This window comes from Triturus cristatus, chromosome 5_2 (assembly GCF_964204655.1).
Source record: "Triturus cristatus chromosome 5_2, aTriCri1.1, whole genome shotgun sequence".
NCBI classification, from domain to species: domain Eukaryota; kingdom Metazoa; phylum Chordata; class Amphibia; order Caudata; family Salamandridae; genus Triturus; species Triturus cristatus.
The window spans coordinates 331,434,669-331,459,976 of NC_140588.1; the positions used below are offsets into that span (position 1 = coordinate 331,434,669).

The 25,308-nt window shown below is 42.2% G+C and overlaps 1 protein-coding gene across 6 annotated transcripts in view; it reads right to left on the reverse strand.

Moving 5' to 3' along the window:
• KIF13A (kinesin family member 13A) overlaps positions 1-25,308 on the reverse strand; it is a 758,668-nt gene that overhangs the window by 277,486 nt on the left and 455,874 nt on the right. For all 6 annotated transcript variants that reach the window (XM_085607091.1, XM_085607090.1, XM_085607089.1 and 3 more), the window contains 2 exons: positions 4,608-4,694; positions 4,347-4,513 (listed from right to left, as the gene is read on the reverse strand). In XM_085607091.1, coding sequence (XP_085463217.1) covers positions 4,347-4,513; positions 4,608-4,694 — 254 coding nt within the window. The remainder of the gene's footprint in view (positions 1-4,346; positions 4,514-4,607; positions 4,695-25,308) is intronic.

The following is a 25,308-nucleotide window of genomic DNA, read 5'->3' on the forward strand; positions in this document are numbered from 1 at the left end:
ATTTCAATCCTATAGCAGCAAAAGCCGACAAAGCTTTGCTCCCGGAGAGGAAAATATGCATTTTAATTTTTATTACTATGAAACACTGCAGTGTAGTAACAGTGCATGCACAAATATGTGCTTTGCGAAAAGCTCCCTGCTGCTACATTCCTGTGAGTGCATTAGTCGTTCATCAGTGTTAAGGATTGATAGAATCAAAATTTCTACTCCACTGAGTAAATTTCACCACCGCTGTCCATTTTAGACTCATGAACAGGCTGAGATATGCCTTTTTATGACAAAAGGGTAGGGGAAATCACACACTGATAGTGGCGCTGTGTCTGGTAGCACAGTGTCACATTTCTAACAACTTACAATGTTTTGATTTAGTTTTGTCTGGTTCCATGTGCGTCTTTGTACTGCAATAATTTTCAGACATAATCTTATTGTGTGTAATGTAATGGTGTTGAAATAGCTTCAACAACAATTGCAATGCGCCTTAAGTGGTTACACAATCACTAAACTACTTCAGTTTCTAAAATGATTATCACAGAAATATTTGTGGAGTACTAATAAACAAACATAAAGACATTTATCGGTACTACTTCAACTTTATAATGTATATTATTTGTGATTTAAGACTGCAGATAAAAGCATGACTAACTCTTGGGTGTGAATTATGTTTAACATTATTCTCAATATAAGCGTAAAAAAAAAAAAAAAAAAAAGAAATCTCAAAAACGCATCTCTGCCAGTGAATACTCAAGCCGCTTGACAGATTATTTTGGGTCTGATGTTTTTCACTATAGGGTCCAATCCAGCACAGGTGAGAAAATGAATGTGGTCCAATTTTTGATTTGCCCAGGGATGGTGTCCCCCTTCCCACATTTAAAAGTAACTTCTCCCAGTGTCAGTGACATTCCACAACTAGTGTTAACATTTCATGCTACTCCCAGTATCCCATTACTGCTGCACACCAACATCAACTGCTCAAGTCTCGGTGTGTGCCATGCCTTCAAGCTAGAACATTTCTGCTAATTTCAATCATACGGTTGCTTCATTTAAAGAGGGCATTAATATGCAGATAGTCTATAGAAATTAAAGGAACAGCTTTTTCAGGTGGAAATTATATTCAAACTGGATATAGGTCTATTAGTGAGATGACATTTACAAAGTGAATGCATTTCTGAGATAGCTTCCGATGAGCCAACATTATATTTACAAAGCAGCTTATAGGGTTATTTATAAAGTAAATGGCTTCCCAGCAAAATTGTTCCTATGGACTGACCAGTTCATTTCCAAATTAGTGGTGTAGCAGCGATTCACGTCAGATCCTTTCCCTTTGCGATTTATTATTTGTGTTAACTTGACACAGTTTGATGCGCCCTTGTGCAACTGTGTTTTAGTGTTAGCCCGTAGCTTTTGTGCCTAATGCGGTTGGTGATTTTTGTAAGAGGTTTTGTCCTATTTTGCTCGTAGGTGCAAGAGGTTAGCCTAGAGATTAAGGACTGAAGCAGCTAACAACCATGTTCTGTGTACAGATATGAAACTGGCACTCAACATATGAAAAGGGCAGGTCTCCCAGAGATCCACTGCCAGAACTGGAAGGGATTGACTTCATTTTAACATGCGTTGGGGCTTATAGTTTGAGACCTTAACTTGAAGGAAGGCTGGAACTTTGCTGTGGAAGGCTTATAGTGTAATGCAGATGGATCGCTAAATAAAGGGTAGCCACTGTAATGTTCCTAAAGCAGAACACAATGTGGTCCTCAGTACAAGTATGGCTCGTGTGTTTCTACCTGCAGGCCGACCTTGGAATAGTCTGTCTGCATAGTGCAAAAGTGCATGCTTCAAAAGTGTTATGGCTTGTAACCCTTGAAGGGAAGCTTGGTCTGGGAGGAGATGTATTGTGTATGGAAAAAATGGTAGCAGCTGAGTTGGGCTGAAAAAATGGTAGCAGCTGAGTTGGACTCACCCTTGATAAGACCTACAAGTTTAAAATGTCTTTCCCTGATAAGGAAAGGTGCCTTGCTTGCTAGTCAGGATGGAATAGGGGCTTTTAAAGACCGTAAGTAAAGATCTGATCCTTTGGGGCTATTTCAGTAATGAAATGGTTCAAAACACTCAAATTGATTTTCATTTTGTTAACTCCATCTGAAAGGAGGAGAGTTAATTTGGCCATGTGGCAAGGAACTGTTTATCAGGGACAGATTATGAAAGATTATGTCCTTCAATTACCTGGAGAAAAAAAACTGAAAAATAAGCTGTCAGCTGTGATCACCGAGTCTGAGGAAAGAAGGTATCCTGTATGCCTTTTGGGGGATTTGGAAGAAAGAACACATTCTTTGCAGCACACCTCCATAGTCCTTGTCAATTATTTGTAGCACCTTGGAAGATCTCAGGGCTAGCCACACCAGAAGCAGGAAGCACCAGAGGAGGCCCAGGAAATACATAGTTTGCATACTGTCTCCAAGCAAAATATGTTTGGGTTTTGAAAACAGTTTCAAACATATTACGAAAACAGAAATTGGCGAAGCGGGGCAGAGACACCTTCCTAATTAAATTGGAGAAGAGTGTGTATATCTAGTGGCAGGGTACACTTTGAAACGTTCTGCGGTGAAAGTAAAGTCAAATCTAGTGCAGGCACAAGGAAACAATCCCATGGAGCATTGCGATATCCCATAGGCTGAGGTTCATGCTTGCATGGAAGTAAACTCATGTTCATGTGGGCACATTTCATAAGAAGTGCAGGGCTCAACAAAGAGACTCAAAGGCTGTTTCAAGGTTAAAATTTGAAGTTATGCTGGCAAAAAACAAGAGTTCTTTTGAGCAGTATACAGGCATAATGCCATGCCATGATTTTGCCAACCATTATTATGATTAACTTAAAGAAGCAAATGCAAAATGACAAGTACTATGCAAACACGTAAAATCCCAATAAAAATGCGTTGAATGAGTAAGAAATCATACAACCACATATTCGCCAATACATTTTCATATAGGTATTTTCTGGTCATTAATTTGAAACACTTTAAAAAGAATAACACAACTACCAAATTGTAACTCAATCAAATATCCTTCTTCACACCTAGTTAACACACCACCAGTCTTTATCACTAATCCCTCTATATCATTTTTTCTAAATGGTACTTAAAAAACTTAACACTACAGGCAAGGAAGCTGTATCTTCTTAAATTTCAGATCATGTTTCGAAATTTGAGTCCTGCACCCAACTACATTTTACTGGGAATTATTATTATTATTTTTTTTTTAGGTGAAATGCATTATTTTAGAAAGCTCGCTGGCTTTGTTATAATTCGATTAGTACCATTACCAAACTTTTTTCAGTGGTACCCAAAAAAGTAAAACCATAGGAAGAGGTGTAACAAAAATCTGAGCCAAACCATTGTACCTTGCAATTAAATAAAAGCATGAAGAAAATATATTATGCGGCTCCAGAATAGTGGCCGAAATAGCAAGGGCAAAAAGGTTACTAATTGGAGTATAATAAATCACATCAGCAGGTGGCCAGAGCAGCTTGTATGCAAAAGCAAAGAAGGTAGCCAAGTCTAATAAATAAATAAAAAATACAAAAAATCAGTTCTGGGAAGCCTCTTTCAGACGGATCAAAGAAAAGAGGGACTATACGGACAGGAAGGTGAAACTGGGCATTATGTGGATCTGTACATCTATCAAAATGCAGAGCGGCTCTGCAACAACTAACATTGCTCTCTTTTCCCAGGGAAATATTAAAAGCAGCTGCACTAACCCAACAGTCTACCTGCCTACTATAAACTGCAAGATACTTATCATGTTTGCTCAAACTGATGCAATAACAGGTCACTTCTTATCTCCCTGTACAGGGTAGACAGACTGGCCTCTTGGATTTAATTTTGATAAAGAAATTTGACTTCTATAGAGAAGTGGTAAGCTTCTAATCAACTTTACAATTAAACACCAAACAAAGACGCCACACTTTTTTAACAAAAGAAATTAACGGAACACAAATTTTTAAAAAAAGCAGTCAAGTCAAGGATCAAATTAGGTGACCAGTAGATCGACACTTTCTTATAAACTTTTCGTCAGATATTAATATATTTATTTATTTTATTTCTGGTTAAGTAGACCAACGGATCCAAATCCACATTAATCTCATAGTTGTTGGCACTCGGCAATATAGCAAGTGTGCTGGACAGAGATCCAGGTGGAACCTAATGCCTTTCGGGCTGCACTCACACAGGGACTGAGGGGCACATAGAGTAGGAGAGATGCACAAATCTGGTAGCAATTACAAATATTACAACTTATTTGTCTAAAATGACTGTGTGCAATTTAACTGTCTGCTACACAGAGCTACGTGTTCTTACCGTTGCTATTTAGTGTTTTCATTATAACCTCCATTTGGGCAAATTCATAGTTGTAATCCGGCTCGGAGGAGGCTTCGCTTGCTGCATCGAGATCACATTCAGTCAGACTCGCCTCTTTCTCAAAGTCTTTTAGCCAATCACGTCGCTTCCGCTTGGGCAGGTTCAGCCTGTTTACAGAAGACACTGGTCAACATCATGAAATTAAATACATAATAAAGGGGGCTTCTTCCAATTAATCTAGTCACAGATGCAGCCTTTTACCTAAAAAAGTGGTTGTTTCCCCAAAGAATCCGGTCTCCATGCCAAAGCTGAGTGACAGAACTCACAAGAGTGCCGTTGACACAGGTTCTGCAAGTAATAAAAACAGGAAATCTGAGATAATTGAACACAGGTGCATTAACTATTCATATAGACAACAAAGTGACAAAAACAATAAGAACAACATCTCTTAACATTACAGCACACCCATTATCTCTTTCAGAAGTTCTTCATGGAGTACTAGTCTGTACAAAAAAGCAGCAGTAAAATCTTCCTCAAGTACGAAATGACATTTTGCTTCACTAAATTTACCTGGTTCAGTAAATTCCGGCGGTTTGGTAACTGAGATGAACAGCTATTTCCATAACTCTGCCTTTTAAATCAGCCAATGACAGGCACATTAGGTGTTTTTGTGCTTTAATGTGGGCTACCTGCTTTCTCCCGGCAACGATTTGCTGCATACTGTGCATTCTCCCAGTTAAAAAACACAAAAAACAAGTTCTTCACCGTCTTTAACGCTCTTTCTGGTGGATACTTTATTTCCCTGCAGATTCCTTACCTTTGGAATATCCTCAGGTATCAGTCTGGACCGGGAAGGTTTTTCAGCGTAGCCTATGAGCGCTGGCAGGTTACTGCATCAGCTGTTCTTGTTTATGTTGTGATGAGTTTCCTTAAAAGTTTGGTCCACGTTTCCAAAGCTTTTCATTTTGACTCAGTGGGCCCTTAATGTGGTCCTACCTTTCCTTATGTGTACCTTGCTCGAACTGTTGCACACCTGTCCCCCACATCTCCTGACTCTGGAGATAGTCACTGTGATCACTTCAGCTCATCGCATGAGTGAGCTTCAAGCTCTTTCAGTACATTCGCCTTACACCACCTTCTTTCAGGACACATTGGTGCTTAGGATAGAGTGCTTTTCTACCCAAGATTGACACTCACTTTCATGTTGGTATTGACTACAACAACGGAGAACGGCACACCCCAGTATGCCTTTTTGGGGTCCCTATTTCCATCTTGACATTAAAGGGAGATACCTTTATTTAAAAAGACTCTCACCCACACGAGTTTGCGTGACATGCTTCATCTTCGAGTCCTTATCAGATTGTGTAATAACTTCTGTAGTGACTAGATGTAGGTGGCCATGCTGGGGATTCCATGGTATATGTGTCACAAAGAGGTCCGCCCGCCCGTACTCTCCTATGGTGCAAAGAACACCCTAAAAAGACATTTAATTGCCAGTTAATTTAAGAGCGGCTGAGAAACTCAACCAGAAAAGTCAGTCTGTATGACTGAAGGTGTTTTGTATGGAGCGAGTATGAAACATTTTAACTAAAACATTGGTCAAAATAAATTCTGAGTGAGACAATTTCCAAGGGATACGATCGGTCCGGAAGAAAGGTGGGTTACCCTCTGGCAGTGCTTAATTTGTAAGACAAAGAAAAGTGGCGGGCCCTCGTAAGAAGGCCACCGCAGTTTGCACCACACATTCCCACTGTACTTACTCAACTACTAATCATCACACTGCTACAAGTTTAACAATTCAGACTATTCGTGGCCGTCAAAGCCTTAAGAATGGCTTGGTTGGCAGGTATTAGTTGATTTGAATGCACATTGAATGAACAAACTGTTTTTCTGCTCATCTTCAAATTACACAAACAGCACCACCATGTGGCAGCTGTCTTAAGTGCAGGTTCTGGAAATTAAGTGCCACTGCTGCTGCCGAGAACCACAAACCACCGGCTCAAAGTAAGCACTGCCATTTGGGCAATTAAAAAGCTGGTTGAAATATATGGACCTAAACATATGTTGGAGAAATGTATAGTTTCTTACCTGTCGGTGTAGTTTTGCAGCTTGAAGAATTTTCTGGATTCACACGCTGTGCATTATTCCGCCATCCAGTGGTTAGGTCTGGAATTGTAGTATTTCTTCTCATTTTGTTTTTCTTGTTGTTGGTGGGGGTCGACATACCACCATTTGGTGTCCCTCAGTGACGTCGACTTTGGTCGCCATCTTCGGATTTTTTTTTCCTCTGTATTTATTTTTCATTCTCTTTATATATTTCCTCCCGTCTCATCTTTCTGGCGGAGGAGGGTGGGTTCACTAGTGAATCCAGAAAATTCTTCAAGCTGCAAAACTACACCGACAGGTAAGAAACTATACGTTTTGCAATGTGAATCTTTTCTGGATTCACATGCTGTTCATAGACTTTGTAGCGGTTTGCTAGTCTTGTGGTGGTTGGGTGGAAGATGAGCGTTGGTTTGTGAATATATGTTGTAAGACCTTTTGTCCTACTAGTGCTCCTTTATTCATTTGAATGTCCATGCAGTAATGCTTTGTGAACGTGTGCACTGAAGGCCATGTTGCTGCTTGGCAAAATGTCTTGGATAGGAGCATTTGCAAGAAAAGTTACTGTTGCTCCTTTTTTTCTTGCTGAGTGAGCCCGTAGTGCTTCGTGTAATGTTTGACCTGCCTGTTTGTGGCATAACTGTATGGCTTGTGCAATCCATCTTGCAATGGTATTTTTGGTCACTGGTAGTCTGAGAAAACTGTTGACAAATTATACAAAGAATTGCTTTGTTTTTCTGTATTTCTTGGTTCTTTCCATGTAATACATGACTGCTTTTCTGGCGTCAAGAGTGTGCAATGCCCTTTCTGCTTGTGATTTTAGCTTTTGAAAGAAGCTTGGTATTTGTATAGTTTGGTTTATGTGGAACCTTGATACCTCCTTTGGCATAAAGTGTGGATCTGTTCTCATGACGATTCTGTCATTATGTATTTGGAAGTAGGGTTCTTGCAGTGTTAGCACTTGTAATTCACCTACTCTACATAGTGATGTAATTGCAACTAAAAAAGCAGTCTTTAGTGTGAGCATTTGTAGCGTTGCGGAGTGGTTCGAATGGTGCTTTCATCATTTCAGCGAGCACTGTATTGAGGTTCCATGTAGGTGCTGGCATCCTCTTTGGAGGTGCTATTCTCTTAGCTCCTTCTAGAAATCTTTTGACCATGTGGGATGTGAAAAAACTTTTCCCTGTTTCGCCTCTTGTATACGCTACAATTGCTGCTAAGTGTACTCTTATAGATGTGAAGCTTAGTTTATTTTGTAGTAAATACGTTAAGTATTTTAGAACTGTTGATTCCCTAGATCTTTTTTAAAATGTGTTCCTCAAGCCACCACTGAGATAATCTTTTCCATTTTGCTGTGTAACACTTCCTTGTTGAAGGTTTCCTGGCTTCTCGGAGCACTGCCATTGTGCTCTCTGGAAGTCTGAGGTGAGCGAATTCCAAGTCCTCAGGAGCCATGTCGCCAGGCTTAGGCTCTCTGGTTCTGGGTGTAGTACCTTTCCATTTTGCATTGTTAAGAGGTCCTTTCTCTTTGGAAACTTGTGCATTGTTCCTAGAGTTATCTCCATTATCTCTGAGAACCAAGTCTGTCCGGCCCACTGAGGTGCTATGAGTATTAATGTCATGTGGCTAAGCTTGCATTTGTTGATCACCCTGTGCAGTAGTGGTACTGGAGGAAAAGCGTAAGCAAATATCCCTGACCAGTCTATCCATAGCGCATTCCCTAGGGACTGTTTGCACGGTTGCCTGGATGCGAATTGTTGGCATTTTGCATTGTGGGGAGTTGCAAATAGGTCGATTTGTGGGGTTTCCCATTTCGTGAATATCTTTTGGATCTCCGATTGATTCAATTCCTACTCGTGGGAGGCTGAGGTTTGTCTGCTCAGCCTGTCTGCTTCCACATTGACCTTCCTAGCAGATGAATTGCTAGTATGTCTATTCTCCTTGGAATCACCCATCTCCATAGTTGTTGGGCTAGGGTTGAGTGTGTTAAAGACTGAGCTCCTCCTTATTTGTTTATATAAAACATGGTGGTTGTGTTGTCTGTTTGTATTAACACCTTCTTCCGGTAAAGCTCTTTCTGAAAGGCTTTTAAGGCTAGGAACACTGTTTTTAACTCCAGGAAATTGATATGTTTTACCGCATCCTGTTGTGTTCAAAAGCCCCTTACTTTGAGGTTGTTCATGTGCGCTCCCCATCCTACCGGGGAAGCATCTGTCGTGATGGTCACTGTTGGAGTTGGTTGTGTGAAAAGTCTCCCCTGTGCTATGTTTTTTCTGTTCCACCATGCATCTTTTGATGAACTGCCTGGGTGACAACCGCTAGATCGTCCCAACTCCCTGTTGCTTGTGACCATTGTTCTTGAAGCCATTCCTGGAATGGTTATGTGCAGTCGAAAGTTTGGGACTAAATGAATGCATAAAGCCATCATTCTTAGCAGTTTCCCACTGTCCTCACTGTCAGAGCTTGCCCCTTGTGGTAAAGATGTGTCTCCTTCAGTAGTGCTAATGTTCTTTTCCTGCTTGGGAATACCTTCCCTAGTATTGTGTTGATTTCTGCCTCTAAGAACACCTTTACTTGCTCTGGTTCTGGTGACTATTTGTCCCAGTGTATTGAGAAACCGAGTTGAACCAGTGTCTGTATGACTTGCTGTATATGTTGTTTGCAGAGATTGTAGGAGCTTGCTCTTACTAACCAGTCATCCAGGTACGGGTAAACATGAACTCCTTGCCTTCTTAGGTGGGCAGCTACAGCAGCTAGGCATTTTGTGATGACTCTTGGTGCTGATTTCAGTCCGAATGCTAGCACCCTGAATTGGTAGTGAGTTCTGTTGATCACAAATCTTAGTAGACCTTTGTGTTTTCCATTCATGGGAAAGTGCAAGTAGGCATCCTTTAAGTCTATAGTTGCCATGTAGTCTCCTGTTTGAATCTGAAGTATTACCTCTTGCAAAGTTGTCATCTTGAATTTTTGATTCTTTATGAATTTGTTGAGGAACCTTAGGTCTAGTATTGGGCGTAAAGTTCAGTCTACTTTTAGGATGAGGAAGTACGTGGAGTAAATGCCCTTGTTCCTTTCCTTGTGTGGTACTTTCTCTATTGCCTCCTTGTTTAGAAGTTCTTGCGCTTCTTTGAGCAATTGTGATAGTTCCTTTACTGAATGCACCTTGTTGCTTGGTTTTTTGTTTGGAGGTTGTTTTGAAAGCTCTATGCAGTAACGTACTGTATTATGTTTAATATCCATTTGTCTGAAGTGATTTCCTTCCACTCTTGGAGGAAGTATGTTAACCTGCCTCCTACTGGTGTAACATGTTGGAGGAATTGTTTGCTTATATGACCATGATCTTGTTTTGTGCTTGTATCTTGTAGCATCGTCTGTGTTGTTCTTTATGGATGCGCAATTTCTGGAGTGAAGTCACTTGGAGGTGGTTTTTGCGGTTGGCCTCTCCCTCGATGGTGCCCTCAACAGGTTTGCCTTCCAAGTTGGTATTGCCAATTATGTTGTTGTTGACCCTGTTGTTGTCCCTGGCTTACTCCTTGGTAACCTTGTTGGTACGAGGTTGCAGGTTGGTGGTTTCCCCTGCCTGTTGGTCTCCGTGAGGATGTGCCTCTGCGCATGCCTCTGAATTGTAGTGCCCCCATCGACCTTGCTGTTTCATGGTCCTTTTTAAATTGGTTTAATTTCTCATCCACGACACTTCTGAACAGCTGTTCACCATTGAACGGAACGTTTAGGATGTTGATCTTTACCTTGGGCTTGAAACCTGAGATTCGCAGTCAGGCGTGTCTTCTTTCAGTGATCCCGATCATCATCTGTCTGCTAGATGTTTCTGCAGCGTCAAGGGCTGATTTTAAACATGTGTTCGCCATGTTTTTTCCCCTCTTCCACTAACTGGTTTGCCCTTCTTTGGAACTGGTCTGGCAGTGTTTTAGTAGCTCTCCTACCTCCTCCCAATGTTGATATGCATGCCTGTTGATCAATGCATTTGAATTTGCGATGCGCCACTGTATTGCTGCACTCTTTCCACATTTCCTCCCATGAGATCCATCCTCTTGCTCTCTTTGTCTGGTGGTGGGCCAACATTGGTGAGGACATTAGCTCTCTTCTGAGTTGTGGAAGAGATAATTTAATCAGCTAGTACCGACCCCTTGATGTACATAGGATCCTTAGAGGAATGCTTGTACTTCTTCTCCCCTCTTGGTGTGACTGCTTTGCATGTGGCAGGTTCTTTAAAGGCTTCCCTACACTGGTACAGTACACTTGGCAGCATGGGAAAGAATTGACTCCTTATCCGGGTAGGCAGCAAGGTTTCTAGAAGAAAACATGATTGGGGCTTTTCTTCCTCCATTTGCACTCCATAAGTATCTGCTGCTTTCTTTATGACTCGGTTGTACATCCCAATGTCATCTGGTGGTGTAGGCCTCGCTGGATATGTATCCACACTTCTGGTGATTCGGCGTCGAGATCTTCCCACTGTAGGTCTTGAGCCTCCAAGGTCGCCGAACCCTCATAGGTTTGGTCCTCTTCGTCCCCTTCGGCTTCTTCGACAGGTTCTGGGGTTGTTGGCTGCTGTAATTCATCGACCTCCTTTTCGGCGGAATTCTGAATTCTTTGTTTTTCTTCGGAATCTTTCTTGCACTGCAAGATACTCACCATTTCAGCTTCGAGCCTCTTCCTTTTTTTCCACATCAGACGCATGTGCTTCGGCGTCGAGATTTTCCACCTTTCTTTTCGAGCTGTTGAAGCCCGTTTTACCTTCTCTTTTTTCGACGTCTAAGAGTCCTTTTCGTGACTGTCTTTCGTTTTTTCTAGGGTGTTTGCCGTCTCGAAGTCCTTGTCTGAGGAACCGACGGACTGTTTGTCCTTGGAAGTGCTTGCAGTCGTCGAATGCTTCAACGCCGAGACTCCTCTTGAGGACTTAGAGTCACTCTTTCGTGTCTCGCCTATCTTTTTTGAGGTCGATGGTTCTCTTACCTCCTTCTGCGTTTTTTTCCTACCTCAACAACTGGGACGTGGCGTCCTCTTCGCCTTCAGGCCCTTCGGCGACGTTGTCCTCCTCTTCGCTGGAGAGGCCCAGGTCTCAAAGCGATGGTGGTGGGCCTTGACCCTGCATGTTGTAATTTGCTCTTCTCTGTCTCTCTCTTACCCTCAAAGTTTTTGGGGTGAAAGCCGAGCATGTGTTGCAGTCGTCGCTTCGGTGGTCCAGCGGTAGGCAAAAGTTGCAGAGTGGATGCTGAGCCTTCTGTGCGTACTTGTGGTGACAATCGTCACAGAACTTGAATGGTTTCTTGTCCATTACCGCACACAGGGAGCCCCCTGCATGCGCATTCTTCGTATGTTGTCGAAGTTTTGTATTCTTCTCTTTGCCGCGCCCTGGCTCCTAGACTCGAAGACCGGTACGTCAAAGAACTTCTTCTCCTGTTCTGTAGATTATTTTCGTTATTTTTGTTGATTCTTCTCTCCAATCTTCAGGAGCTCCTTCCGTATCTATCCAGACCCAACGGCAGAAAAAAAGAATCAGAAGATGGCGACCAAAGGTGGAAGCTCCCGGAGGAAGCACGTCGACGTCACAGAGAGACACCAAATGGAGGTATGTCGACACCCACCAACAAGGAAAAAAAAAGAAAAGAAGGAAAGAAAAAAAAAGAGAAAAAAACTACAATTCCGGACCCAACCACTAGATGGCGGAATAATGCACAGCATGTGAATTCAGAAAAGATTCAAGCTGCAAAACGGCATCCTCCAAACACATCTAATTTTGTTTTTAACACAGTCTAACGCCCCAGGAAATTAAAGGGGTCCTGGAGGCTTTTTTAAACTCTTGGGTAGGATCCCAAAAAACAAAAATAAGATCAAAGTGCTCGCTACTTTCAGAGGGCCAGGGTTGAGCCCATACAGGGTTCCAAGACAACATGAGGAGGACTCGAGGATTAAGCGTGTGACACAAATTCCTGTGGGTGCGAGCCCTTTTAAATAAAGGGTATATCACTTTAACCCCTTCTGTGCCACGCCCTTTCCCCCTCCTGTGCCGGGCGTTTAATTAGTGGGTGGGGTTCATGACGAGATAGTCTTGTCATGGGCACAGCGCGACCGTGCTCCATGACGAGACTATCTCGTCATGGGCACAGAAGAGGTTAATGTGAAAGTGGAGATAAGGACCCCATAAAAGCATATGGGGTGGGTTGCGCTCGTATGTTGTATTTTATACTAAATATCAGGGGAAGAAGAGATGACTCTCCACGACAAACACTTCCCTCGCCTTCTTTTTTATGGGCATCTCTTCACATAGGCCAGTCCATCAAACTTCTGATGTTCTTTGTTCCACGTCACTCCTCCACTTTGAAGGAGAGTCTCTGCTGTTTCAATCATGGATGATCAGCTCTTGTGGGAATGTCAGGTGAATAGTCCTCTTCATGAAGCTCTTCTATGCTATGGCCAAGAAGCTGCCCCTGAGGGATTAACAAGGATCAAGGCTGCTACTCCTGTACTGGCACACTGAGTGCCTATCCTGGATATTTGTCAGGCTACTATGTGGGCATCCATGTCCGTCAGGAAGGGTATTTTGCCTGTTCGATCCTGCAGGACATTTTGGTCTGAGTCATTCCAGACCCACCACTGGGGGAGATACTGATTTGATATATATTCTAAAGGGGAAGAGTCTGCAGCTAGAAGTATCCATTAGAAGAATAAGTTACCTTCAATAACACTCTTACTAGTGGAAACTCTAATAGCAGATTCCTCAAAGCCTTCTCACCACCCCGTTCTGTGGAATATACGTTTTTGCCATGTGAAAAGGTCCCAATTTAGAGGTCTGCACACCGGTATGAAGAATTGATCTTTGGACTCCAGGTGCCAGGGTGTGGACGATGTTCAGAAAGAGAGTGATCTCTGTGCGCGTGGGTGCATCTATATGAGGTTCCAACTGTTGATTCTAGTGAGGAGTGGAATAGACATGGAGCTGCACGACGCCACCTACTGACACACCGGGTTACGCTGAAAAATCATCAGCATTCTGTCTGTTGCCTTTCGGTATAGTAAAGGGGAGGAATGTGTGGTTATAAGTATCCATCAGATAAAGCTATCACAGGTGAGGTGTCAGGATGGCACCAAAGGCCACCTCACCTGTGTGTACAGGAATTCTCTAATATACCAAAGGCTGAGATTATATCAAAGGTTTAGAACACACTAAAAAAAAATGTTTCATGTCCAATATTATAAAAGTCACAAACCATTCACTCAGCACAGCTTAATTTTAAACTTTTACTCAGCACTGTCATTTAGGAGTTTTGCAGACACTGTGGAGACAATCAAGGCCATTTGCTGGCTACTTCTAGTCACAAATTAATTAAAAAGAACCTGCAAAACCCTTACTCACAATATACTTACAAAGAATTGCTAACAAATACCTTGATGCTAACAAGCAACTGGGAGTGTGATATGAGTATTTCCCATACAAGTAGCGAGGTACAATTTTATTCTCTGCTGGTTACTTTTGGACATAAATATGTGAAACAAATGATCTCAGCTGAGCTCAAGTTGGTGTTCTATGCTTCATCGGGTACCGATAAACACTCATTGAAAGGCAAAAAGGCCATATATATATATATATATATATATATATATATATATATATATATATATATTATCTACTGGCGGTCGCCAGTAGATAGTTATAGTTAGGACCGTGTTTCCATAGGAAATCTGAAAATTCTATTTTGAATAACTTTGGCGCCGGTTGACGAATCATCGCGAATTTTTCAAAATAGGTGGGGCGCTCCGCTCCGCTCCTACCCTGAAAGTCTCGGGGTGATTAGTCAAGCGGGGGCCGAGAAAAAAGGGGGGTCTCAAAACGCGTTTTCCCCATGCATTTTTCCATAGGGACCTTTAGTCCAAGGTACAGCCCGAACGGCTGAACAGAATTACTTGAAATTTGGCAGAGAGGTAGTCCTCAGGTCAGGGATGTGCCTTTTGAATATCTGGAGTCAATCTGTTCAGTAGTTCCAAAGAAAATTTCAGTTAAAAGTACATATATATCTATAAGCGCGCACGGTGACGTGCACGAGCGCAATTCTGATTGGTTGTTAGATGTCAGTAAATATTCGAATCGGTCGAAATCAGGAAGTGTCGGCCGCCATTTTGTCTCTCGCAGTCTGAGGCAGTGAAAAACAAAGGTGGAAAACGTGAAAAGGGGGAAGGGTGGACAGTTCCTGACCCCCTAGCCTTTGTCAGGGGGTCACTGAAGGACCCCCAAGGGTGAAAAAAACATTTATTTTTTTGACGAAAAAGCGCGGGGTGCGAAGCGCACCGAGTGCCCACAGCGTGCGCACGGTGAAAAACCCGAAGAGAAAAAAAAAAAAAAAATACATAACTTAGCATTTAAAAAAAACGTACAAATTCACTTAAAAAAACATAGGTTTCATACACGTTATAGTTAGGAATTAGCATTTAAAAAACCTTGCAAATTCCCTTAAAAAACCATAGGTTTCACACGTTATAGTCAGGGCCGTTTCTAGGTGTTTTGCCGCCCTAGGCGAAAATTGAAAAATGCCGCCCCCTCCCTTTTACTACTATCACTCTCTCCCCCTGTCATCCAGGCTAGAAGAATTAATGCATTAGATATAAAAGAACTTGTATTCAACATTAAACAAAAAACACATCAAACATTAAAGAACTAAATAAACACTGTTCATGACATTTTATTCTGTTTTTAACTTTCTCCCTTCTAACTTCAATGGTGTTTTGGGTTCTTTCTCTTAATCCAATGATACCTTCCTTGCCTTTATTTTAGCAAAGTCTTTAACAAGATCTCTAATGTCAAGCTTGTAAGCCATGTCTTTTTCTACTGAAATTGTGGCTAGTCCTATGAGTCTCTCTTGGCTCATGGAACTGCGCAGATAGGTTTTTATTAATTTGAGTTTTGAGAAATTCCTCTCCGCACTTACCACTGATATCGGTAAAGTCAAAAGGATACGAAGAGCTACGGACAAATTAGGAAAACCATTTTCTAACTTGTTTTGGCACAGATAGTTCAGCACATATTCGGGTTTCTCATTTTTTTGTATTCGATGACTTATTCCTGAAAGTTCAGAGCAGAGAGCTGCTGCGTCAATGTCCTTTAGAAAAGATATGGTTTCTCCAGGTCTACGCTGGGTTAGAGCTGTTTCCAATTTGATACACAAATCCATGAGTTCTTTTGAAGTTTTCATCTTGAGGTCACTTATATTGTACAGAAAACCAAATATTCTTGCAATTTCATTCAACTGTGTGAATCGTTCTTTTACAGAACTAATTGCCGTGTCCGATATTGCAAAATAGTAATTTACTCTGAACTTCTCTTTGGGGTCAGCGATGGGTTCATCTTTTGATTCGTAAGCGAACATTTTCTTTTTCCTCCTTCTTATATCTGGCTGAAAAATTGGCTCAATATTGTTTTCTTCAGCCAGCTCTCGAGCATCAACCAAAACTCGCTCAAATTCCATGTCACTCCTCATGTTTTTTAACTACTCCTCTGTATTTTTAAGCTCATTTACTGTTTTCTCAATAGTAAAGTGCTTCTCTTGCAGCAGTTTACTGGTCAAATTGATTTGAAATAATATACTGTGCCAGGTTACAATTGCCACAACAAACTTAAATGAAGATATGCTGTTCAGAAGACCTTCAGCTTCAACTTTAGTCATTGTACCAGAAGAGCCTTTGAGAGTCGAATCTTCAGTAATGTCAAACAACGCATCATACACATGCGGTAACTGGTACCTGATGGGAGTTAAGGCATCGATCCTGCTTGACCACCGAGTATCACTCAGAGGTTTTATAGTCAAAGATGGTATATGGTGTTTCAGTATATCCCATCGACGTGGAGAGGCTGCAAAGAATACATACAATCTTTGTATAACATCTAAAAAGGCTGTTGCTTCAGTGCAACACAAAGCAGCATCATTTACCACTAGGTTCAGGGTGTGGGAACTGCAGGGGACATAGAAGGCACACGGGTTAATATCCAGAATTTTCTTCTGCAAACCTATTTCCTTGCCCTTCATATTGCTCCCGTTATCATAACCCTGACCTCGTAGGTCTTCAATTGACAGTGACAAGCTTTTGAGCTGATTTCTCAGAACATGACTCATCGATTCACCTGTGGTTTCGGTTAGTGGCACAAATCCCAAAAAGTGTTCTTTTATTTGCACGAGGCTGCTTTCTTGGAATTCTTCACCTGAAGACTGAAATGACTCTGTTCCTGAAGATTGCACGATATCCACAAATCTTATGATCATGGTCATTTGTTCCGTGCGACTGATATCTGGGGTGCAATCAAGGATGATTGAAAAATACTTTGCCTTTTTAACCAATGAAATGATTTTCTCTTTGATACCGTTTGATAGCACTTGGATCAGTTCATTTTGAATAATGTTGCCTAAATAGTGAGCATGTCTTCTACCCTTATTTTGCATTCTCCTGAGATGTTCATTCATAATAGGATCAAACATGGCGAGCAATTCCACAATTTTGAGAAAATTGCCATTATCATGAGCATGAAGTTTATCACTGCTGCCACGGAAGGCCAAATTTTGTGCACCTAGAACTCTTACAAGAGATATTACACGCTCTAAGATCTGATGCCAGTACTTTTCTTCTTCTTTAAGCTTTTTTGTATTAGCACTATCTATAGTTGCGTCTTGTTTTAGACTTGTATACAGGCCCTTCCAGTTATGGAAGTTGGTAATATGTTCAACACTCTTTTCGTGTGAAGACAGAATTGCTGATATGTTATGCCAATCGTTGCATCCATTCTGAGTGAGACTTGTACTTGAACTTGAATTTCCGCCAAATACATTGCAGCAAAAACAAAAAACCTTATCGGTTGATACTGAATACTGGAGGTATTCACGGTAAACTTCTTCTCCATTTGGAAGTTTTCTTTTATAATGTACAGCTGAAAACTTCCTTTTTTTCCCCATCTAAAGGAATTTTTTTGCTCACTTGTATTGGCCCATTTTCAACCAAAAGAGTTTTTAATTTGTCTCTACTTATTGGTAAGTCTTCCCAGGAAGCAGGATCTGAATAATCTATTTTAACGCTTTCTTCAGTTATTTCCGGGCGTTTACTTTGATCACCATCTTCATTTTCAAGGTTATCCTTTGCAGTATCCACTACAACGTGTTCTTCTTGCTCTCGGCTGTTAACTTCTAAGTCCTTGTCTGGTAGGCCTATATCGTCATCTTTTTCTGAGGTTGAAGTTGATGCACAAGCAACTTCAAGAGAACTCTTTGGAGGACATAGAAATTTTTCAATAGACCTGTTCAATTTGGATAGTTCTATTTCTCTAGCCGCTTTTCTTTTTCTGTACTGAGCACCTGAGAGTTTTTTCCTGTCTGCCATTTTTGATCCTTTCTATTCTACCTGACAAAAATATAGGGCAATAATAGTCCTGAATATTGTTTATAATAATTCTGTATATTGCATTAGAAAATTGTAACATTATTACTGAAAGATTTAAGAAGCCAGTAACATTAATGGAAACGATTTTCGTAAATCTATTTTAAGATCAATTTAATGATTTCAGCAAGCTGCTCTGAGACCCATAGATGATTAGTGTTGAATTAGTATAGTGAAATATGAAAGTAATTTAAGTAGTGGATAGGTAAGTCAGTCATTTGGATTCGGAAGGATAGAAGAGGAAAAAAGGTTCATATTTATATAGCGCTAGTTACCCCATATGTTTTCCCAGGTCGAATTTGGCCAGCAGTGAAACGCAGATTTGTTCAGTGCTCACAAACCACTACTACCACTCACTTGCCAAGGCCCATTTTCCGATGGCCAAGAAATAGGCTCTGGTAGTCCCACTCCTCAAGAAACCTTATTTGCCTCCTTAGATTTCCAGTAACTATAATCCGGTCTCCTCACTTCCCCTTCAATTCTTAAGTTCTAGAAAAACGGCCCCCTCTACTTTTAGAGGCTATTTCAGCATGCTCTTCCACTGCTACCTGGTAGCCAAAAACTCTGGAATACTCTCCCACTTTCCCTTAGGCACAGAACTAACCTTCACTCCTTCTGTAAATACTTGAAAAAGTTTCTCTCTTCAGTTTCATGAGTCTATTTTTTACATATTTGAGAGGTGCGTTTTTCAGTTTTTCTCTGCAGCGCTAGGACACAACCTGTGGGTAATCGTGAGCATTCCTAAAACCAGAGGGTTCAACCTCAAAATCATGCACTGTGAAGAAATATGGTAGTACCAAGCATAACAATTCATATATAAAGCAAAATATATGGCAAGATAGCTGGATGCCAAAATCAAGAAGGGCTTTCAACTCAAATACTTACCTGGCCTATTGCCAAACTATTATGCAACAGCCAACAGAGGATACGCTTTCGAACGCCTAATTCCTGAAAATCAGTTGTCACTCCAATTTCCACCTTTTGCCCTTATCTCCAGTATTTCACACTAGGTTTTAGTATGCCCTCCTAAAAAACTGGGCCTCCGTTTCAATAGGCCCAGTAACTGCCGTCACTAGACCCGCAGGAATGCACCGGGCAATCAAAATTATGGCCTAAATGGGAGAACTATTACAGAAGACCTACAGAAGAGCCACTGACTGTCAAACTCAGTTTTTTGGAAGTGCAAACACTAGAGCAACCTCATAAAATATTGGGTCATTTCTGAAACAACAATACTGATCACCCAATGAAAGATGCGCAGACTGCAAATTACGTTTTTTCAATCCCAGCAGGGCTCCTCGGATGTAATTAGGCACAAAGGCAGGTTTAAACAGCTTAAGGTCTTCTTGCCATTACATGAACACTAAAGTTTAGATACATTTAAATAAGGGGCAGCATGGGATGCAAACATCTATGAGCAATACATTTGATTAACGTGTTTAATTCTGTTATCTAATTGTCAGCTGTCCTGGATGAAGGATTTTTTTTAACAAAGTGTTATATAATGAGTAAGTCGTTTCAATTCGTGAAATACATATATTATAATGACTGCAGTAACACAAGCCTGTAGACACAACCCTACAGGCAAACGGCTGCAGAAAACAGAACCTACAGCATCCCTCAACCACCGCGCCGGATAAAATCATGGGTTGCTAATCTCCTAAGAGGGAGGGGGCGGCAGCGCCTTTGCAAGAGGATGAGACCAATTAGTGGCCTTACTTGCACATACTCTTTGCCACATAACGGACGCACTTTCCTTTCCTCAATGTGAAAGACTTCCCCCCCCATCATGCATCTCCACTCAAACATGAAGTCACTCAGAGACCACTTCCCCCCTCACCAATGGGCATTCTCCCCTCCCCCTTTTAACTTGGGTCCAAGCCACTGGGATGACCCCAGTTGAAACTCTTCCCTAGAACCTTTCAGCAGGCAGCTGTACACGACGACCATTGATGCACATCTGCAATACTGGGTAATAACTTATAGGTACTGTCGAACATCAGGCATGACAAGCTTCGCCTCTCATGACGCCGGCAGTACCACTTCATAATCCCGTCCGATTCCATGTGTAAAACCTGGGCTCCATCCATACATCCGATCCTCACATTTCACCAACAGCATCTGCCATGACACATCGCAAAAAACAACCCCCGCCCCCACAAGTAATATGGAGGATGCCATCTATCTCCAGGTCATAGGACACTAAGGAAGCCACTAGCCACAACCGACCCTTTCTATTAAACTACTGTCTAAATATATCATGCAGAGAACCTTACACTGCTGCTGCAGAGTCAATGGCCGAGGCCAGACACACAGCGCTACGACTGCCTGGATGAAGATCATATCACCAAGAACAGAGACTTGAGTAAAGTAAGTTTTGCCCCCCCCCCCCCCCCGAGTATCTGTAAGAGTACTAGATTAGTGCCCTTCAATTTCTGGTACTGTGCAGTACGTTTAATATCTTCTTAGTGTTTCTCGTTGCTGAAATTAGAGCATTTTCTGATATTTATGTGCTTTCCTCATCTTTATGTTGCTTGCCAGAAAGAGTCACTCATAGTCCCTGAAACGTCACTCATAATTACACTGAAATTATGCACGTTACATCACACATAGCATTAACAAGAAATAAGCCATCCCAGGTGTAAAATGATGTCTAATTATCTCTGAAATTAGTGTAATCCTAATATATTAACTCTATTATAGCCCTTTTAGCATCGTAACTGATTGAACCACGTTCAGGGCCGGCTTTAGTGCTGGTGGCGCCCTGTGCCCAATGACCACCTCCACCACGGATTCTTTCACTAGCACCCTTTAACAGTGAACAAGTCTCCATAACCACACTCTCTCAGATGCATTGAATTAGTTATATAGCGCCACTCATACCAGTGTAGGGTGTCCGAGCACTTTTCATCACACACACATTACACAGAGACAATCAATCATACGTGTGTAAATCAGTGTATAGGAAATGTTACATAAGCCAAAGGACTAAAAGTATAGGAGTCACATGTCATCCATACTGGTAGGCAGTATAGTTTAAGAGTGATTGGTGTGGAGAAGCACAAACTCAGAGTCGAAAAAGAAACCGCATAGTTGAGAGTTCTGTTTAATAATAAGAATCAATTTCTAGCCAAAATAATCCTTTTTGCAACATTAATCAATGTTCTAATAATGTATACTTTGCAGTGTGTATGCAGTTCTAGGATGAAAGTTGAAAGCTCCCTATTCTATATTAGGACTTTAAGTTATAAATTGCAAGTAACAAAAGGATGTCTCTTTTGAAAGCAGTGAACTGCTGATCTGTTTACATCATATGCACTCTGTAATCTACTTGGTACACGTTCTTTGCAGCTGGCATATTAACCCTCTGCACTAACTTCACATAAGTCAAAACCTCAACTATGCAAAATGCTAATTTCTCTCCAGGACGATAATTAATCACAGGAGTTATTGTGACATTTATGTGAGGCCCGGGGGAAAGAAACGCTGCAGCAGGTGCTTCAAAAGCATAATAAACTTTTAAGCAAGGCGCCCCCAGGAAGACAGCACCCGGTGCGGTGTCACCGGTCGCACCGCCCTAAAGCCGGCCCTGACCACGTTAGTCCCTAGTCAAAAAAATAACATATAAATATGGCCAGACAGTTACATCTCCAGTTAAAAGAACTTTTCTTTTCTATTCAAAAACGTTTCCAGAGGTATGCCTAAAAAGCTGCCCCAGACAGAGATTTCCGTGCATCCTGGGAACTCATGATACATATCCCAAGGGCTCCTCTTCCACCTGTGCACAACTCTTCTTGCGTTAGAGTTTTGGCAGCTATGGTTTAGTGGTGGCGTGCCTGGAATGAGCCTGCCCTGCTGCACGCACTTCAAACCACCCTCGGCTCCAGACAGACACGACCGCTCAACTAACTTACTGCTTGCTTACTTTACTTTGGTTAATACTTAGCCTGGGCCAGGTTATAACTAACTGACCAGGTCTTTAGCCCCATATAATTTTTTTTTTACATTTACCTGCCTGCCGCAGGCTGCCAACCCGGATGGATCCCACCGCTGCCTCCCCCGGTACCTGATAGGCAAGCCTCCAGGCCGCAGTGGGAACTCTCTGTCTCTGCCTCATGGCTCTTGCCGGCCGCGCGCGCACAGACTCCGCCCGTGGCGCCGAACGTGACGTCAGGTTACGTCACGTCGGCGGTAGAGTTGAAGGAGCTACCTAACCTGGCCTCACGGTAACTACACTGGGATTGCAAAGTCATGGATGCAAGGATCGCAGCCAATTTTTGATGATGATAGATACATATGAGGACTCTGCGTTCCTGAATTTGAGCTTCAACTCAGACACGCACCTGCTTCATTAGTGCTTCCTGACAGTTGACGTTTCATGTTTTTGCTGCGGCCGCCGTTCACCTTTTGCCGCCCTAGGCAGCCGCCTAGGCCTGCCTAGTGGTAGAAACGGCCCTGGTTATAGTTAGCTGGACATTTCCCTCGTAAAAAACCAATGAAATTCCCCCGTTATAGTTAGTGCAGGCAACTATAACTCACGCGACCGCAATCCTCTGCTGATGACATCAGATATTACATCACTGTATTTAGACACCTATTTACCCAGGTCTTCTTCCATTAATCTTTAGCTATACATATATTACAAATATTTATTTTTCAGAAAGACACATATGTAATCAGTGATGTAATATCTGACGTCATCAGCAGAGGATTGCGGTCGCGTGAGTTATAGTTGCCTGCACTAACTATAACGGGGGAATTTCATTGGTTTTTTACGAGGGAAATGTCCAGCTAACTATAACAAGTGTGAAACCTATGGTTTTTTAAGTGAATATATATATATATATATATATAATGAGTTGGCAGAGCGCATGGCCATGGCGGCAGCTTGAACGAATTCACTCCCCAATATCTCTTTGCCCAAGACCAAGAAAGGAAAGTAATCCTCCCTTCTCAGTGAAATAATGTGCCGCTTTTGAGCTCAAAGAAATGGCATCAACTGCAGCTATACCCTGGGGCTTGTCTGCCACTCGCTACAACTGAAATCTCTGTGAAGTTGGAGGAGAAGACCATTGGGCTCATGCTTGCACCGAAGATGCTAACCAGAATAATGAAATAGTTGCCCAATGCTAGGAGACGCGAACAGTGATTAGAAGTGCCTAATTAGTTATGGCACCCCGAAAGAAGGCGAGAAGAGGAGGAATATATAACATTAGGTTGCTGGCTGTGTTTAAAGGCTGATACATACTCAATATATGCAGGCCAGTTGAGAGAAGGCATGCAGGGCTAGGAATGCAAGTCAGAAAAACTGTGGTAAATCACTTGATGATAGAACTACAAGCCTACATATAACTGCTACAGTGAGTAAATACCACCTAAAAAGAAAAGATCCAAAACTTTTCTCATGTCATATTTAGCACTCAAAATGTAAGACAGAGAGCCAATGATAGCTCTAGTACTCACTGCAGCTGAACTAAATCACCTGCATGAGCTAGAAATGGCCACCAAAAATGGATCTGGAAGAAACCTTGGGTGCATTTAACAAGCACCAAGAGGATAACTGAAAGCGGAACAGAGAAACGTTTTTAAGAGCTACACACAGATCTGGGCACCAAGAGAAGGAAGCTGAGGCAGGACACTGCTCCAGAGGAAGTGGGGCATACAGTAGTGGACATGGAAAGCAAAGTGGACAACATGGAAACAAGCAAAAGAATACCAAAGAAGCAATGAAATACTTGAAAGCCGGACTAAAAGCTGCACTGTTAAAAGCAAAAGAACTGAAAAGCAGATGCAGAAGTGAAACCTTACTATTAGAGGTGCAAAGGAGGGGCAGAAGGCACAGACATTAGGCTGTTTGTTGCTAGAATGTTGTCATCTCTCCTGGGAGATAGCCATGTGGAAGTGCTGCAGGACAAGACACCCACAACTTATCCAGATGCATTTTTCACATTTTAGAGAAGATTCATTACTTCACAGATATGGAGGTCCTACAGGCAACAGAAGGCTGGAGTAAATGAAGTTACAGGATTGGACTTGCTCAGTGTATCAATACATTCAAAAATCATCGTACAGGTCGCCTTAAACACAAAATTACCCCAAGCAATAAATTGATGATGGGCAATTGATCACAGCTTTTATCACTGTTGCAAATAACATGGGTGGAAAAAATAATGCTGTTCAATGATGGGAGTGATGTGTCACACAGGACGACTTCGACTCAAGGGTGCTCCTCTTGCTTAGAGGGAATAGATATGAACACACACGAGACTCCCCCGAAGATGAAGGGGTGAGTCCCAACCAAAGATTAAGCACCAACAGTTATCTAGGTCTGACAATCGCCTGGACTGTAACAGCGGGCAGATTTTTCAGCTACCCTGTAAGGCTGGAGCAATCCCAAGGACAATTAGCTGATTAATGGTTTTTGGTTCTGGAGCTTGAGAAGTAGGAAGGGCACACATGATGAGCTTTTGCTCATAGTTGGCTGACATCAAAAGTGATCCTTCCACACTGATTGTTCTAAATAATTTTGGGGCACAAGCTACATCTTTAAGGATTTACACAATTAGGACAAGTGTGTTAGGGACCAATCCAATATCTAGCAAAGGTGAAAATAGAAATGGTTACTTACCTGTTGTCAAGAATTCCTGTCTTTCGAGGGGAAGAAAACGGTAACCAGCGAAAACGGACTACATCCCCCAGGATGCTTAGCGGTTGAGAGGTTATGTAAACAGGAGAGCTGTTACATAACTCAAGGAAAACACGCCCTTATGTAAACAGGAGAGCTGTTACATAACTCAAGGAAAACACGCCCTTATGTAAACAGGAGAGCTGTTACATAACTCAAGGAAAACACGCCCTTATGTAAACAGGAGAGCTGTTACATAACTCAAGGAAAACACGCCCTATAAAGGGAGGAACCGGGAGGTACAACGCTGTCGGATATTGTGTTTACACCGACGTACCTGCTTCGTGAAGAGCAGTGTTCCGGAGTGGTGCTCCAGTAAGGCAAGAACGGAGGTAGGTCGAGTCGTGACTCCCTGGGCCGTGTCTTGCCCCATCGTCACCTGTGAAGGACCCGGAAGCTCTACCGGTCAACCATTGAGCTTCGCCTTTTGACTCGGCTGAGTCAAAGCGCAGTGGCGCTTTTGCTGGTTGGAGTCATAACTCCCAGCCCAACCAGAGATACAGGGACTGCCAGCTGTAACGCACACCAGGTGGTGTTTGCCGCGTTACAGACTCGGAAGTCCACAGGATCGATCGAGCGGCTGCTCTCGGTTCAAGCTTCTTGCTTTTGATTGGGGTATCGGTGACGCATCACCAGGAGGTGACTCCGCGTCCCGGTGCAGTCTGAGGAAGAGGTTGAGCGGCTGCTCCCTTCAGGTAGAGACCCCGGCTGGGTGTTTCCCTGACTCCTCGATTCTCCCCAACA